This window comes from Monopterus albus, unplaced genomic scaffold (genome assembly GCF_001952655.1).
Source record: "Monopterus albus unplaced genomic scaffold, M_albus_1.0 scaffold103.1, whole genome shotgun sequence".
Classification (NCBI taxonomy): domain Eukaryota; kingdom Metazoa; phylum Chordata; class Actinopteri; order Synbranchiformes; family Synbranchidae; genus Monopterus; species Monopterus albus.
Genome location: NW_018127983.1, coordinates 398,829 through 413,957, shown reverse-complemented (window position 1 = coordinate 413,957; position 15,129 = coordinate 398,829). Strand labels below are relative to the sequence as shown.

General features: G+C 40.3%; 3 protein-coding genes across 4 annotated transcripts in view; all 3 read left to right on the top strand.

Annotated features, from left to right (window-relative positions):
* scinla (scinderin like a) overlaps window positions 1–2,992 on the top strand; it is an 8,296-nt gene extending 5,304 nt beyond the window's left edge. For both annotated transcript variants that reach the window (XM_020610097.1, XM_020610096.1), the window contains exons 11-17: window positions 357–447; window positions 848–1,018; window positions 1,114–1,288; window positions 1,378–1,493; window positions 2,234–2,311; window positions 2,415–2,475; window positions 2,558–2,992. In XM_020610097.1, the coding sequence (XP_020465753.1) occupies window positions 357–447; window positions 848–1,018; window positions 1,114–1,288; window positions 1,378–1,493; window positions 2,234–2,311; window positions 2,415–2,475; window positions 2,558–2,727 (862 nt within the window). In that variant the 3' untranslated portion in view covers window positions 2,728–2,992. The remainder of the gene's footprint in view (window positions 1–356; window positions 448–847; window positions 1,019–1,113; window positions 1,289–1,377; window positions 1,494–2,233; window positions 2,312–2,414; window positions 2,476–2,557) is intronic.
* Window positions 2,993–3,096: 104 nt separating this feature from the next.
* Window positions 3,097–6,220, top strand: LOC109965780 (retinol dehydrogenase 8). The gene is made up of 6 exons (XM_020610098.1): window positions 3,097–3,447; window positions 4,167–4,328; window positions 4,488–4,667; window positions 5,097–5,190; window positions 5,724–5,907; window positions 6,020–6,220. The coding sequence occupies exons 1-6, from the start codon at window positions 3,351–3,353 to the stop codon at window positions 6,218–6,220; spliced, it is 918 nt and encodes a 305-aa protein (XP_020465754.1). The 5' UTR covers window positions 3,097–3,350.
* A 1,869-nt stretch (window positions 6,221–8,089) lies between these two features.
* On the top strand, window positions 8,090–14,042 carry dr1 (down-regulator of transcription 1). Its single transcript, XM_020610095.1, has 3 exons — window positions 8,090–8,994; window positions 9,117–9,280; window positions 12,901–14,042. The coding sequence occupies exons 1-3, from the start codon at window positions 8,775–8,777 to the stop codon at window positions 13,018–13,020; spliced, it is 504 nt and encodes a 167-aa protein (XP_020465751.1). The 5' UTR covers window positions 8,090–8,774; the 3' UTR covers window positions 13,021–14,042.
* The last annotated feature ends 1,087 nt before the right edge of the window (window positions 14,043–15,129 follow it).

The window sequence follows — 15,129 nt, the reverse complement described above, 5'->3', positions numbered from 1 at the left end:
TAGATGACAAGATTTGATGACAGTCTATACTGAGGTGTTTCATGTTGGACAAAGTGGAGAATCGAAAGACAGACTGAAAATTATTAACACTCAGAAAACATGTTTATATGTTGTTTGTATTGATGGAGTTTCCATTTTAAATAAAGCACGTTGGAGTAATAGTGCAAATTCCAAAACCAAATTGCAGATAATCCTGTTATTGTAAGTATTACTAATGGACATGCAGTGAACTTGGGGCTTCATGGCCCCTGGGGTTTGACTTTTTAACCTGCGTTGCTTTTCAGACTCTGTCATGAATGTCACTGTTCATTTTGCATGAAGCTAAAATGCGTTAACTGCTGCTTTGCTGTCTTCAGGCAAGGGAAGAAATGCACCCAGGATGAACTGGCTGCTTCAGCCTTTCTCACTGTCAAGATGGATGATTCCATGGGTGGAGTAGCTACACAGGTAAGATACTTACTGTGAAAAACACTGAGTTCTTTAAAGGAATAATTTTATATTTTGGAGGACAAACTTGGCAAGAGTTGAAGGCTGTCACTCTCATATCTGTAAATAGTGTATGAAGCCACTGCCAGTGGCTGGTTAGCTGAGCATAGGAACTGAAAATGGGCAAACAATTAGACTGGTGTTAATTACTGATCTTTAGAAGTGCTATGTTGTTACCTTTATACATACCCAGACTGGCTGTTTCTCCCTGTTTAGTCTGTTAATATAAACTAACTGATTAGCAAGGAAGCATTCCCCAAACTGTTGAAATATTCCTTTAACAGCCTACTGCTGCCATTCAGACATGGGGGCATTAACTCCTATCTCTGCTATCGTTATCAAACACGCTATGTCTCTGCAGGTTCGTGTCACTCAGGGCCAAGAACCTCCTCATTTTGTGAGTATGTTTAAAGGCAAGCCTTTGGTCATCCACCTGGGCGGGACATCCCGTAAGAGTGGGGAGAGCAAGGCCGGCAAAACACGACTTTTCCATATCCGCCAGAGCTCCACCAAGGCCACACGGGCTGTTGAGGTCAGAGCCTCTTTTATTACAGCAAGTGTGCATAAAGTGATGCTTTATACTGAACGCTAACATAATCTCCCTCCCTTTGTGTCTTACTGGCCCAGGTGGAGCCCACTGCCTCTGCTCTGAACACCAATGATGTGTTTGTGCTGAAGACACCTGATTCCCTGTTTCTGTGGAAGGGAAAGGGTTCAACCCCAGAGGAGATGGCTGCAACCAAGTATGTTGCTGGCCTGCTTGGCGGAGCTGCCACTGAGGTGCAGGAGACCCAGGAGCCAGGTGAGTCCTGGAAACAGACCTCTGATTTCGGCAGGATAACAGTGTACCATATTCCCTGTGGAAAACTGCTGTGTTCTGCTTGTCGTCAGCTGGTTTCTGGGCAGCACTGGGCGGGAAGAAGGACTATCAGACCTCCAAGAATTTGGAGAGGGTGGTCAAGCCCCCACGACTGTTTGGCTGCACAAATAAGTCTGGCAGGCTGAGCGTGAGTGTTTAAGTTTTCATCAGTTTTAATACAGTTAGGGGAGATAGTTCTTTTTATTATATTTTGAATCATACAGTACAATCATATACACTATTTTTTCTATCTTGACTGTTTTTATATACTATTTAAATAATAAGTCCTCCAACCAATACGACCCACATGGTCCCTTGTGTCTTCAATAGGGGCGTCTCAGTAAATAACCCTCCTATGGTCCTGGGAGGAATTGCAACAATTCCATCAACATTAACCACAACATACATCGCACCACTGAGCTTTACAGAGCTTTGTTGTCATGGGAACAACCATAAACACGATGGAAACCACCATAAATATGATGCTACAATTATGAAACGGTCACTGTTTCAATATGTTTTGCCACACAAACTACTTGGTTAGGTTTAGGGGGGGAAATACTTGGTGACATTCAGGAACAAATCCACTGTTTGGAAGTATAACTCTTGTTTAGCACAAGACACACACTAATTGAACTCCACTCGGGGAATGTCATGTTTCATGTACCTAGCAATCCACCCCTACCTCCTCCTAATATGGACTTTATGTTTTTGTATAATATGTCACATTACTTACTCCTTTCCTCTTGTCATAGTTATTATGGTTACCAGATATCACCAAACTATAGCATGTAACATTTTGTCATAACCTGCTGGCGTAAACAATGTATACCGTTGTATTTTTTAGGTGGGCGGTCCCCTTTTAAATGTGTACTGCTTAATTTGTAGGCGGAGGAGGTCCCCGGTGAGTTCACACAACTGGATCTAGCGACCGATGATGTCATGATCCTGGACACCTGGGATCAGGTATGATACCTTCACATTTAATGAAACTGTGCAGTCTCTGATCTTTTAAATCCTTTTATTGTGGACTTATCCTTAAATTTCGCTGGGTTATTTGTCCAACCAGATCTTTCTTTGGATCGGAGCTGATGCCAATGAAACTGAGAAAACGGGGTCAATGAAGATCGGTAAGACAGACAGAGCTATTACAGATGAGGAGAAAGTTCATAAGAGATTTTGTTCACAAATGTATACTTGTTTTCCTTTCAGCCCAAGACTACGTGAATTCGGACCCTGCTGGCCGTCGTGGCATCCCAATCATCACCATAAAGCAGGGTGAGGAGCCACTCTCCTTCTCCGGCTGGTTCCACGCCTGGGACGTCAGCATGTGGAACAAGGATCCTTTGCAGTGCATGCAGGACCGCATCAAAAAGAAGTAATAGGAGAAACACAAAGCCGTAGCATCTGCAAAACATCGGAATAGATTGAATGCTCATATATTCTTATCCATTAAATATTCAGCTGCTTTCATTCTGTCATATGCATTATAGCTACAAATAAACACGTGCTCAGAGTCGATTGAAACAACATGACACACTATGTCTCTCAAAATGTATGTTTCATAGATGAGATACTGGAATTTTTCATGTCATTTGATTTTTATGTCAAATTCCTCTTCTTATAGCCTGGCTTGCAAAGAAAAATACTTATATTGAGAACTTATGAATTTTAATAAAAATATTGCCTATTTTGAAAAGTGTTAACTGATTCCATTTTATTTCATTAAAATCAGAACATACTTTTTCTTTGGCCACTTTTTTTTTTACACTACAACAATGAACTTAGTTTTCATTAGCCTAAAACCTGACTAGGCATCAGCACCAGTGCAGGTCATGCTTGATGCTAATCCTCAGTCCATGTACACAAGGTTTCTGCTGAGGTGCAGACCTGTGGATTAAGGAGCAGGCTTTAAAAGCGCCTCCTTGTCATCTATTACCTCCGCTCTTTTATTCCCCTGCATTCTTTGCTTCTGGAGCTGCAAGACAAAGACGCATCTGGCACAATGACCCAGAAGGTGGTACTCATCACAGGCTGCTCCTCTGGGATTGGCCTCACCTTGGCTGTCCGCCTCGCTAAAAATGAGAAGAAGATGTTTATGGGTAAAATATGCACATTTCATATACCTTAACCTAAACTTGCCATGGTTGACAACTGCGTTTCTAAAATAGTTTGTGCTGACAGTGTACAAGCAGACAGAGGAGTAAGGGAAAAGAAAGTTCACATGTTTAAGGTGTGTGTATTGCATGTTGAGACTGCTGAAGAATACTTTTAGCTTTAAGTCAGGGGAAGGGTCCACTAACATTTTCAGTAAAGCTGGCTATAAGGTTCAGCTTCAGTCCCAATGTCCTTTATGCTATACTCAGGATTACTTCTCTAAAGATGAATATTTAACATTGTGGTAATACAAGTGACTTCTATTAATACTACTGGCTAATGATTATATGACTGCAACCAAGTGCATTTTATGAACATTATGCTTTTGTAAAATTTGTAAAAAAAAAAAAAAAAAACTATTCCATGTTCACAGAGTTCACAGGTAACCCATGATTTTCCAAGACTATCAAACACAACTAGAACAATGACAGGCCCGTTAAAGGCTCAGTTAATCAAAAAAGATAAACCTTTTCTGAGCATAAGGTAGAAAACATGTTATTAATATGTGACAGTATAGGTGCACTAGCCCTTTAAGAATGACAAATGTTCAAAATGAAATGAGGAGAAAATGTCTAATGAGTCTTTGTAGACTTTCATTTCACCAGAACCTCTGCATCCATATTGTGAACAAAATCACTGCTTCTGGCTGACTTTTTTGTCATAGTATACGCCACCATGAGGAACCTGAATAAGGGTGAGGCACTGGTTGAAGCAGCAGGTCGGACTCTGGGCAGGACCTTGGAGATCAAACAGTTAGATGTATGTGACGAGAACTCCATCAAAGCCTGTGTGGACAACCTCCCTGAGCGCAGGGTGGACATTCTTAGTAAGCCTACACCAGCTGGTTCAGTGCAGTTAGAAAAACTAGAACTATCAGTGCAGTTCATGAGTACCGATTAGCGAGCTACAACTATTTTACAGTGACAACTGTAATGTACGTGTCTTGGTAACATCTTTCGATGCTTGACTTGACTTCATCTCACAGTAAGTAATGAAGAAATGGGTCTGATTGGGCCCATCGAGTGTCAGTCCATTGATGAGATGAAGATAGTCATGGACACCAACTTCTTCGGGCTTGTGCGGTTGCTGAAGGAAATCCTACCTGACATGAAGAGAAGGAAAAAAGGTCATATTGTGGTGATAAGCAGTGTTATGGGCATTCAAGGTAAAGTACATTACATCTGTTCATCATGAGAGCATTCCTGTACAATAGGAATGGGACAATATATCAAAATTCGATATATTATGATACAAAAACATGACAAAATGTATCACTTTGTCTAGCGACATATATCGTGCGGTCTCCATACACCAGTGACTTCATAGTCTCTGTAAATAAGATATCCTGACTTAATGTAAGTCAATATATGTGGTTTTTCTTTACACCATCAAACCAGTGCTAGAAAAGGGGGAAAAGAGGAATAAAGTATGATGTTTCCGCAGCTACTCATACACTGTTGTCATTGAATTTTCAATTGTATTGTGATTGAATCAAATCGTACAAATCGTATCATGAAGGGAATTGTATCGAGAAATTGTATCCCTACTGTTCAGTGACAAAATTGTGTCTTCACGGTGTCTTTCTCTCTTTTAGGTACTTTATTCAATGACATCTATGCAGCATCCAAGTTTGCAGTGGAAGGTTTTTGCGAAAGCTTAGCAATACAAGCCCTGAGGTTTAATCTCAAGTAAGACACTGACTCGCTTATGCTGACTCTGCAGAACACAGAGACCTCTGCACATTATAGTCACATCATTATCCATAGGTTTCTCAGCGAGATTCAAACTATGCTCACAAGGCTGCTCTCAATTAGAAAGTTAGTTAGATCCCTTTTTCAGAACTGACATGAAAATATCAGCAAACCAGCACTCATCTATGTCTGTAACATCTGCAAACTCATATTGCACAAGGAGACACATCATTGCCCACTGACTCACCAGCAAGAGGAAAATATGTAGGGTCAAAAACAACCACAGCACACCCTGGTTTGGGGCAAGTCCAGACACATCCTACATTACAGCAACCAAATCTAGAAGGAGATAGCTCTGCAGTGTGGTTTCATATAGGAGCAGAACAACTAGGGCATGTAATTAAGATTGCATTTTCCATTACAGTGAAAATAATAGCTCTGTAGCATTTTTAACTTAGTATGCTGCACTTCAGTTTCCTGTTGGGGTGATATGATTATGAACTGTACTTCTCTACTTTTCTTTATGTTAGCATTAGCCTGATAGAGCCTGGTCCAGTGATAGCTGAGTTTGAACGAAAAGTAGTTGAAGAGGGTTTGAAGACTGATCTCAGCAAAGCTGACAAAGTGACCGCTGACATGTTCATGAACATCTACATGAAGAACCACAAGCAAATGTTTGAAACCTTTGGGCAGACCACTGAGGACGTAGCAGAGGTATAGTACTGTTCATCCACAGAACAAAATCCATCCCATCAGTACACTGCACCTGAGATAAATTAGTGAGAATGTTCTTTATGACTTAAATTTGATGTGTGTTTTTTCCTAGCACACTCATCAAATCATCATTATGAACAATCCCCCTTTCCGTCATCAGACAAACGTGCTTTACACCCCAGTGACCACACTCAAATATGTGGATCCCAACAGCGACCTCACAACTGACACATTTTACAAAATGGTTTTTGAACACAACAAGGTCTTCAACACCAGCCTGAACTTCCTCAGATTTCTGCGCTGGAGAAGATGACAACGTTTTACTGAGGAGAAGGACGAAAGCAGCTGAGTCCATGTCTCCTCTGTTATTTTGATTAGATACATTCATCCATGTATAGCTTTTCTGTAATTTTTTCTTTATTTTATTTTTAGCTGTAAAACTTCCTTGTGATGAATTGAGACATAAAACAAATGAAAACCCATAAATAATGTCAATTCAATCTGCTTTCCTGTCTCTAAGTTTCTGCTGCAGGTTTTGAATCACAACCTGGTACTGAACTGGTTACTATAACAGTCTTAACTCTTTAAGCCTCTACATCCTGTATTATAAGCAGTAAGCAAAACTAAGGGGAAGGACAAAGTCAGGTAAAGCATTCAGACAGTTCAGATAGTTATACTGCCTTGATGATTCAAGTGTATTTTAAAGTAATTTTAAACCTTTAAAGACATTTATTACTGTGTCACCTAGTTTTGTGAGCAACATACAGCGTTTATAACACCGGGATTACAGGCCAATTACCTAACACCTAAACTGTGATCTAACTGTTTGCTCTGAGTCTCTATGAAGTTTGAGAAAACAATTAATAAAAAATATTTATAAGCTTTTAATGTGTAGGCAGAAAATGAATATGATACATGGAAATTTTTTGTTCCCTAAATTAACAGTTGATGGTAGATGGTAAACACTAGCTTGGCAACTTGAAACATCGCTTTGTAGCACACAACATCCGGTGGAAGTCCTCTGAGACTACTCAGACTGAAAATTATGTTAAATAATTGGGCTGTAAGATTTGATTCTTATAGGCTGTAGTTACTTTATATAACTTTAGTTTCCTTTAGTTACTTTTCAGTTCTTCATTTTCCTTTAGTTACTTTTAATACCTATATCTTCTTTGCTTATATATATTAAAACTGTACTGCTATATTCTACTGAGTGAAACTCTGTTCTGTATGCTGCAGATTCTGTAGTGACAGGATGTCTGTATCTTCAAGTAACCAGACGGCCTATTTTACATTTTAACAAAGGCCTGTTGGCCTGTTTTGCATCTTCACCTAAACACGCTTAGCATATTCCGAGTTCTTCTTGCAGAGACAGGGGACCTACAACCTGAGATGACCACCTGGCCCGTTTAGCATACTCACTAGGTCCTGCTTTGTCCTGCAATAGGATCACACACACAGGGGGTCTGCAGTGCAGACAACCCATTGTTCAGTGTTCATTGATCAAGTTGCCACCTGAAAATCACACACACGCTCACACACACCTGGTTTAGATCACAGTTCAGCAAGCAGGCGCAGGCAGGGATTGACCTGCTCACGCCAAATGGCCAATAGGATTATGAAGTGTGAAATGTTGTACCTTTGTCCTGGGTGGATCTAGCCCAAGAAGATAATTGTAACGTGAAAACATAACTCGGGGTTCAGAGAACGGATTTACTGCGTGAGCTCTATCCCTCTGATCCCAGCGCTGTAAGACTTCACCTGTGCCCAGACTTTGAGTAAACTTTCTGTTGATTTTAAACAGTCCTCTCCTGTCTGCACTTCTCACGCTTTAAATAAAAGAACGTGGGTAAAATCTAACAGGGCCAGCCTACAAAGTCATGACAGTATCCATTCTCCTGGGAGCACAGTGAGTCCAACTTTAATAGTGTGGGAATGTTATGAAACTGGTAGATATTTATTATGTCAGTAGAGAGCATACTAGGTAGCAAATATAATAAAGCAAATAAGATTGGTATTAATTACTTAACAAACACAGGTGTCATCAATAGGATTTAATTTGCGTTGTGTATGAAAGTATAATCACCTCGGGGTTTTTTCTACCTTGAGCTCAATGGTTGATCAACTTTACCGGTTCAGTAGGTGGCGGTAATGCGCCGTAAGCTGGCATGCAACCCCCCAATAAACCACAGAAGAAGAACAAGAATACCCTTATCCGCTACATGTTTGACGTTGTATCCGGTTAAATGTACGTTAATGTCGCCCAGAACACAAAATTATGTATTTATTGTTTGTAACTTTCAGGTTGTTTGACATATTAGGTGAATTTAGGTCGCTGTAAGGAAAAGTAAACTACAGTGTTGTGGCGACTTTATTTTACTCATCGGCTCCGTCCAGCCTTTTGTTTAGCTCCATATGTGGAAGTTGCAGTTCATTGTTAGCCTATCTTTAGCCGCATTCACTTGTCTCCTGGGTTGCGGCTTGATTGCGACAGGGACCATAGCTACTAGCTAGCTTGGTAGCAAGCTGGCTATGTATTTTTTGTATTATATAAACCTTTTGTGCTGTCTTATTTGTGCTTTAACGTTTCTTGGACATTGAATTTTCTGCCACATTCTGTGTAACAGTTGTGGTCTGCAGAAACTGCACCTCGCATGTTTGAACACGTAAGATTAGCTTCGTTAGCAAGCTAGGCAGGCAGCTAACTTTGAGACGTCAAACAGTACGAGGTTTAAGCTGTTTGCCATTGTCTTGACCAGAATAGTATAACTTAGATTAACTTCTAAAAACCGAAGGAGGCCTAACACCGTCTCCTAGCCACTCAGTCAAAGACCTGTTTTTTGGTTGGTGCTCATTTGCCTGCCACGATGGCTTCTTCCTCTGGAAATGACGACGACCTTACCATTCCCAGGGCAGCTATAAACAAGATGATTAAAGAAACGCTCCCTAATGTACGAGTGGCTAACGACGCCAGGGAACTTGTGGTTAATTGCTGCACAGAATTTATACACCTTATATCCTCAGAAGCCAACGACATATGCAACAAGTCTGACAAGAAGACTATTTCTCCTGAGCATGTCATTAATGGTGAGTCCCAGTGCACGCTTTCTCTGACCTAAATGTATTGGGGAACACAAGAGTAGGTGTCTGCCCCTTGTGAGAAACAACAGAGAGTAATTTCACTTTCACCTCTTGTTTTCACACCACAGCCCTGGAGAGCCTTGGTTTTGCATCATACATTACAGAGGTGAAAGACGTCCTGCAGGAGTGTAAAACCGTAGCTCTTAAGAGGAGGAAGGCCAGCTCTCGACTGGAGAACCTGGGCATCCCAGAGGAAGAGCTCCTGAGACAACAGCAGGAGTTGTTTGCAAAGGTATGATCTGAAAAGGAATCACTAACTGGTAGTGTTGTCACCACACTGGAATTTCTTATTTCGATATGATGCCTTAAAAAATATTGATATTCAAGAACATTTTTGATACCATGGCAAACAATTGACTCCCGATAGAGGGCATAAAATGTTACATTTTATTTAAAAGATAATAATAACAGGGCTACAACATGACAAGGAGGTACAACTTTGTTTTTTTGGCTAGAGTAGAGTAGAGTAGGTACTTTATTGATCCCACAGTGGGGAAATGTCTGTAAGTAGCAGAGAACAGCAGAATGACTGTAGACCTAGGGAGTAATCTCCACTGGGGATGGGGTTCTCAAATGTCTATTAAAGAGAAACAAAGTTTGGCCATCCTCTACCCTGCTTGTGTCATATAGACCTACAGCTGATCACTCACAGGTATCACAGCATCACTTACTGTATGTCAGTCTGTTTCTGCTGCTGATTGTTGCATCTGATATTTGTCTCCACAGTCCTTCCTGGAGATTATGCTGTAGTTTGTCAGTCTGGGTGATCTGAGTTTTGTTCTGTCACTTGTCTTTTGCAAGCAGGGTCTGTATTCAACACTAAACAGTGTCACTGTTAGCCACCCCCATTATCAATGTGTCGTTGGACAAAGCACAAACACTCAGAGTTGCAAATTATGTGCACCGAAGCGCACAGTCAGTATCGGTACAAGGTAGAGATGCACAGATTGCAATTTTCTTAGCTGATTCTCTTTTTTTAAGTCTAACCTGCCAATTCTGATTTTCTTTCTGCCTAAGAACTGTAATTGACAGGATCCACCTATGTTTTTGTAAGTTTTCTTTAATGAAAAATTAAATTGTAATAAAAATAAAACACTGTATTAAGGTTTTACATTCCATTCTTTCTCTGACTTTTTTTAAACAAACTTCCAACTAAGTATGAAATGCAATATTTGTACTTCTCCAAATATAAACATGTGCTGCAGGTGATAGAAACAGAAGAATGTCTGATACTACTAAGCATTCAGTGCTTTTTTTTTTTTTTAAGTGTGTGTAGTTTTTGTTTGATGTTTTACCACAGGTTAGATGCACAGTACGTATACGTACATGCATTTCACGCGTAGCCAGTAATTCCCTCACTGTGTACCAGGGCTCCAGACTAACATCTCATACTGGTGACACAGTTGCCACCAGGTCTCTTAGTTTTGGCAACACCACTTCTGAATCTGTTTTTCATAAATTGTTTTAAATAACCTTACCATTCAAAGTGCATAGCCTGTATTTTTGAAGAGAACACAGTAAATAGGAAAATCACTTCTGCAACAAGTTTCCAGCTTTTTTTTTTATTTAGCCACTGTAGTGTGCTATGATGAGGCTGATGATGAGAAATAGGCTAATATATTTTAATTGAAGTATAAACTGATGAATTGCATGCATGCTTTGCCATTTGTGTACGTGACTAATTTGTAGCCCGTTTTCTTCTGGACAAGAATTTCTGCTTTTTGGCGATGCTGACTTGTCTGGTTGTCAGCTCATTTTTGGGCTAAACTTACTAGTAGCCTACTACTTGAAGAAGGATTGATGGTGGGTTTTGGCCCACTATTAACTTGAAACTGGGACTTCGCTAGGTTGAATGATGCATATGTGTGACTTGAAGGTTTGATCTGTTCAGTCCACACTGACTCTGACCTCTGTGCAGCGTCTCTCGTCAGAACAGCTGTCAGCATGAGGACAGCATGGTCTTCACCACGCTGATCGACAGCAGAAATGTACTGGTCAAAAATAGTTTTCATGTAGGCTTACCAGTGAGGAATCGGCAGCGTTTCTATGTTCTGATTCGTTTATTGTATTAATTTCCATGTTTTGGATGGGGGGGGGAAGTAAAACCAGAAAGCTCAGTGACACCAGGAGCCTGATCCATCAGAGGAGATTGAATTAAAATATTTCCAACCCATAAATAGGCTGTCAGGTAGGGGTGTGATGATATACTTAGCTCATGCGATGATGTTTTAAAAATATTTATAAGCAATCTTCAATGACGAAATATATGACTGGAAAAATGGTCGTTTATTTGAGTGAAAGTCACAAAATTCCAAACAATGAAGCTGCATTTTGAAATGTTTTAATCATCCTGTAGTTAGTTACTTCAGTTCTACGTTTTGAGTATTCATTATCATATGCAGTAAAAGACGACAATATGCAAACGCTGTAAAAGGTTTTGCCACAACCTCGACTGACTGACTTCTCTCCTGTATGATTTCACAAGTCTCTTCAGGCCTTATAACTGTGCATTAACTATGCATGAGCATCTAACTTCTGATTGAAGCTGTGTGTGACCATATATGCTGTTTTCACCCTCACCACATGGCACCAGATAGTGACATCACCCAGCAAAGGCTCTGCTTTGACCAATCACATACAGGGAACAGTTGGGATACAGACGCCCACCGGAAGGAGACTCTTTTGTTTACCTTGTTAGCATGAGCATTCACTGCTATTCACTGTCGAGTCTGGGTCACAGTTACCACACCATAATGTCATGTGATGCGTTTTTGTTAATACTTGATGTTAAACTGTGTATTTTTTTGTTTAAAAAAATATATATATATATCACTACTGACATACTCGTGGTAAAATTGGTGCTAAGGTAGAGTAGGCTACGTTAGCAGCATGGCTAACCAAAACACAATGAGAATCACAAGCTGGAAATGTGAATGAAGCCTCTCACATTGACTCATCACAACTTGGCTGTATTGTACACGCCTACAACACTCTCCCTGCAACCCCTCAGTGTTAAAATGAACAAGCAAGGAGTTACGTTAATGTGAACCTATCGTCACACTCTGTCATACTGGCCTGGTTCTGTTATGTACTGATATCGTGACAGCTTTTGCTTCGACGAGAAATATCATGTTTTAATATCGTGAGATCTCAGTGCAAGATCTCGTCACTCCCGTATTGGCACCGGGTTTTGGTACCTGACGCTGTTAGTAAGGATACACCCTCTGACCCAGTGTCACACAGTAAAACATGCTGTAGTATTGTGGCACTTGTGCAGTGACTATATAAATAACTGAAAGGATCCAGTCTTAGGTAACGTGCACCTCTTCAGAGATGTAGCTGCATATCTGGGCTATGTGGAGACAACATAACAGTCTCACTTGTTTTGTATTTGCTCCTTTAAGAAATGCAAAATGATAAAAACAAAAAACAGGTTTTTACCTACATGTAGCACGGCCGTTTTCAAAGTAACCCTTGACTTTGCTCAACTTATACTTTCTAAGTGAATGGTAGAAAATAAACTTGACTTCTTTTTCTTTATTATCAGTGCACAAGACTGGATGACATGTCAATCTGCAGAAGTATAATACTGATCAATAAATCGGTTTCACTGCACCATCTCAACATATAGAATGTTCAGCCTTAGTCGTGTATTGCAACAAACCTTCCTGTTATGATTTTTTGTGCCTTATACAATAATAGCTTGATATGTGAAGGAGTAAATACTGTGATATTTGAGTTCTAATCAGACATCTGATTTCACCATCATGATTCTTTCCATTTGCCTTATAAGCTCCTCATTTGGCTCCCCTGGTCTCATGTCTCTGTGTGGGTTTGACTGTGTCTCTGCAGGCACGGCAGCAGCAGGCTGAGCTGGCCCCGCAGGAATGGCTGGGAATGCACGACCCATCCGCTAGCGCCGCCCAACAGGCCGGCTCCTCTCAGGATGAAGAAGAAGAGGATGATATGTGATCCCAGGCCAGTGTTCAGCTTGGCCGGGGCATTTTCTGGGACAGCGTTGGCATAGTCCCCCCAGTACTGACATGAGACTTGTTTACCTCTGACACGTAGGAAATGCACAATTGGAATGCACAGTGCAGAAATTAATGAAGGGGGATTTTCATGAACCACACGTTTGGATAAGAGTACCTGAAAATTATGTGCATTAAGAGGCTGTTAAAGACCGTTTTTGATTAATCTAATCCTGCCCTTCAGTTTCCACTTCTGTTTGATTGTCTTGATATTATGTTGTTACTTCTAGATGTCTGGTTGTGTTGTGGACACACTGAAGGCAGATGTTACCTGGCATGTCAGTGAATTTTGCTATTAATGGAGCAAGTGTTCACTCCTTCAGGTACTGCACCAGATAGCTTACTTACTTGTGCTAGGTCATTTTGAGCAGTTTAGAAGAACTTCTCTTGAATGATTTCAGAGCATCTGATTCTTCCTTTATTGTTATTTCGGTTGTCATTTTTACAGAGAGTTTTCCTTACCCTGCTCTTGGTGTATTGGTTTAACATTGGATCATTTAAGGGGTTGTGAATATTGGATTTCTTTTGTTAAGTAGAGAAATAAATGGGTATTTTGTTTTAGCTCATTCAGATACTCTATGTTGCATCTTGTTTGTACCATAAACCACCCACAGTATTTAAAATTAGCTACACCTTTGACAAACAGAATATTGTCTCAGAACCAAAGATTGAGGACAGACTTAAGAACCCACATTTTGTGCATTTTTAAAAGTGTAGGTACTACTGTGATCCTCTCTGCTGTCTCCAGGTCAGTCTAAACAGTGCTAAGGATTATTAACCTGTAACTTTGTAAGATGCTTTGATATCCAGGCTGAATTTATTTCTCTTCTCCTGCGGTGCAGTATCAAACATTTGCATTGTGGTCAGACCTTGGTTTAAAGACAGTTAACTTAGTTGTGATACACATTCACTCACCTACATATAGGTTGTATTCTTTAAGCAATAAAGAAATCATGTTTTATAGACAATTGTTTTGTATGATTTAAAAAAGAAAGCCATACAACTTGCCGGAACCTGAATCTACTGCTTTGTCAACTGCTTTGTCTTAGTAGCACTACTAATATGTAGCCACAAAGACCGTTGTGGTTAGTATTAAGGTTGCAAGCATATGGAACCCTAAAGAGTTCAATATTAAAGAAATCAGTAACATAAGTATATAATAATGAATACATAGTCATAGGAAATTAGTTGACAAAATTCATAGTGGCATTTTCCTCACATATTTTATGTCAGATCTTACTTCATAATGTCACTTTTACTGTATTTTATAAGCTGTAGCAGGTTGACATGCTCTCAGCAGTTACCCTGCGTCGTTGCTCGCTCTTTTAGCTTCTCAGTGAGAACGTAAAGCCACCGATGAACCCTTTGTCCTACTTTTAAAATGTATATGCTCCAGGGTGGCATGTGGACAGCAGGAGACATGAAAATGCCTTCATCTTAAGTCCATGATTGTCCTGTTAGAACTAGGTCAATACTGTGCCTGCAGCATAAAGTTTCTTGTCTTTTAGAGCGAATGTTAAGCCATAGTCTGGTTGCCTTGCTCAGGCTAATTTTTGCTCTGGGTATCTCTATGATGTTCCTGAATGGACCAGTGGAGTGGCTGTTTGAAGATATTCGACAGGGTGTCTTCTACTCCCCACTCTTCTGGTTCTGGATCATCTTCTGTGGTGAACACCTCATGGTTAGCATCTCCTACTTGCTCTTTACTGTTTTCTGTACATTCATGCTACTTGTGCCCTTTGTTTCAATAAATCGTTTAGGACCAGAATCAGAGGAATCGGTTCTTGGCGAACTGGTGGCAGGGTGGGGTTGTGGTATTTGGCTCATTGCTTTTCCTCATATTTGACCCGAGTCAATGGTAATGACACACCTACTTTGGATGAGGTCTTGTGTTTGATGATTGTATCTTTCTTTAAATATTGTTGTTCTTCAGTTCTTATAAAAGGGGGGTTTGTCTGACCAACCCTTTCTACACTGTATGGGTGTGAGAAACTGGGACGAAGCTTTCTGTATCCTTCTGGTGTTTACACTGTATTATCAAAGGTTGGAT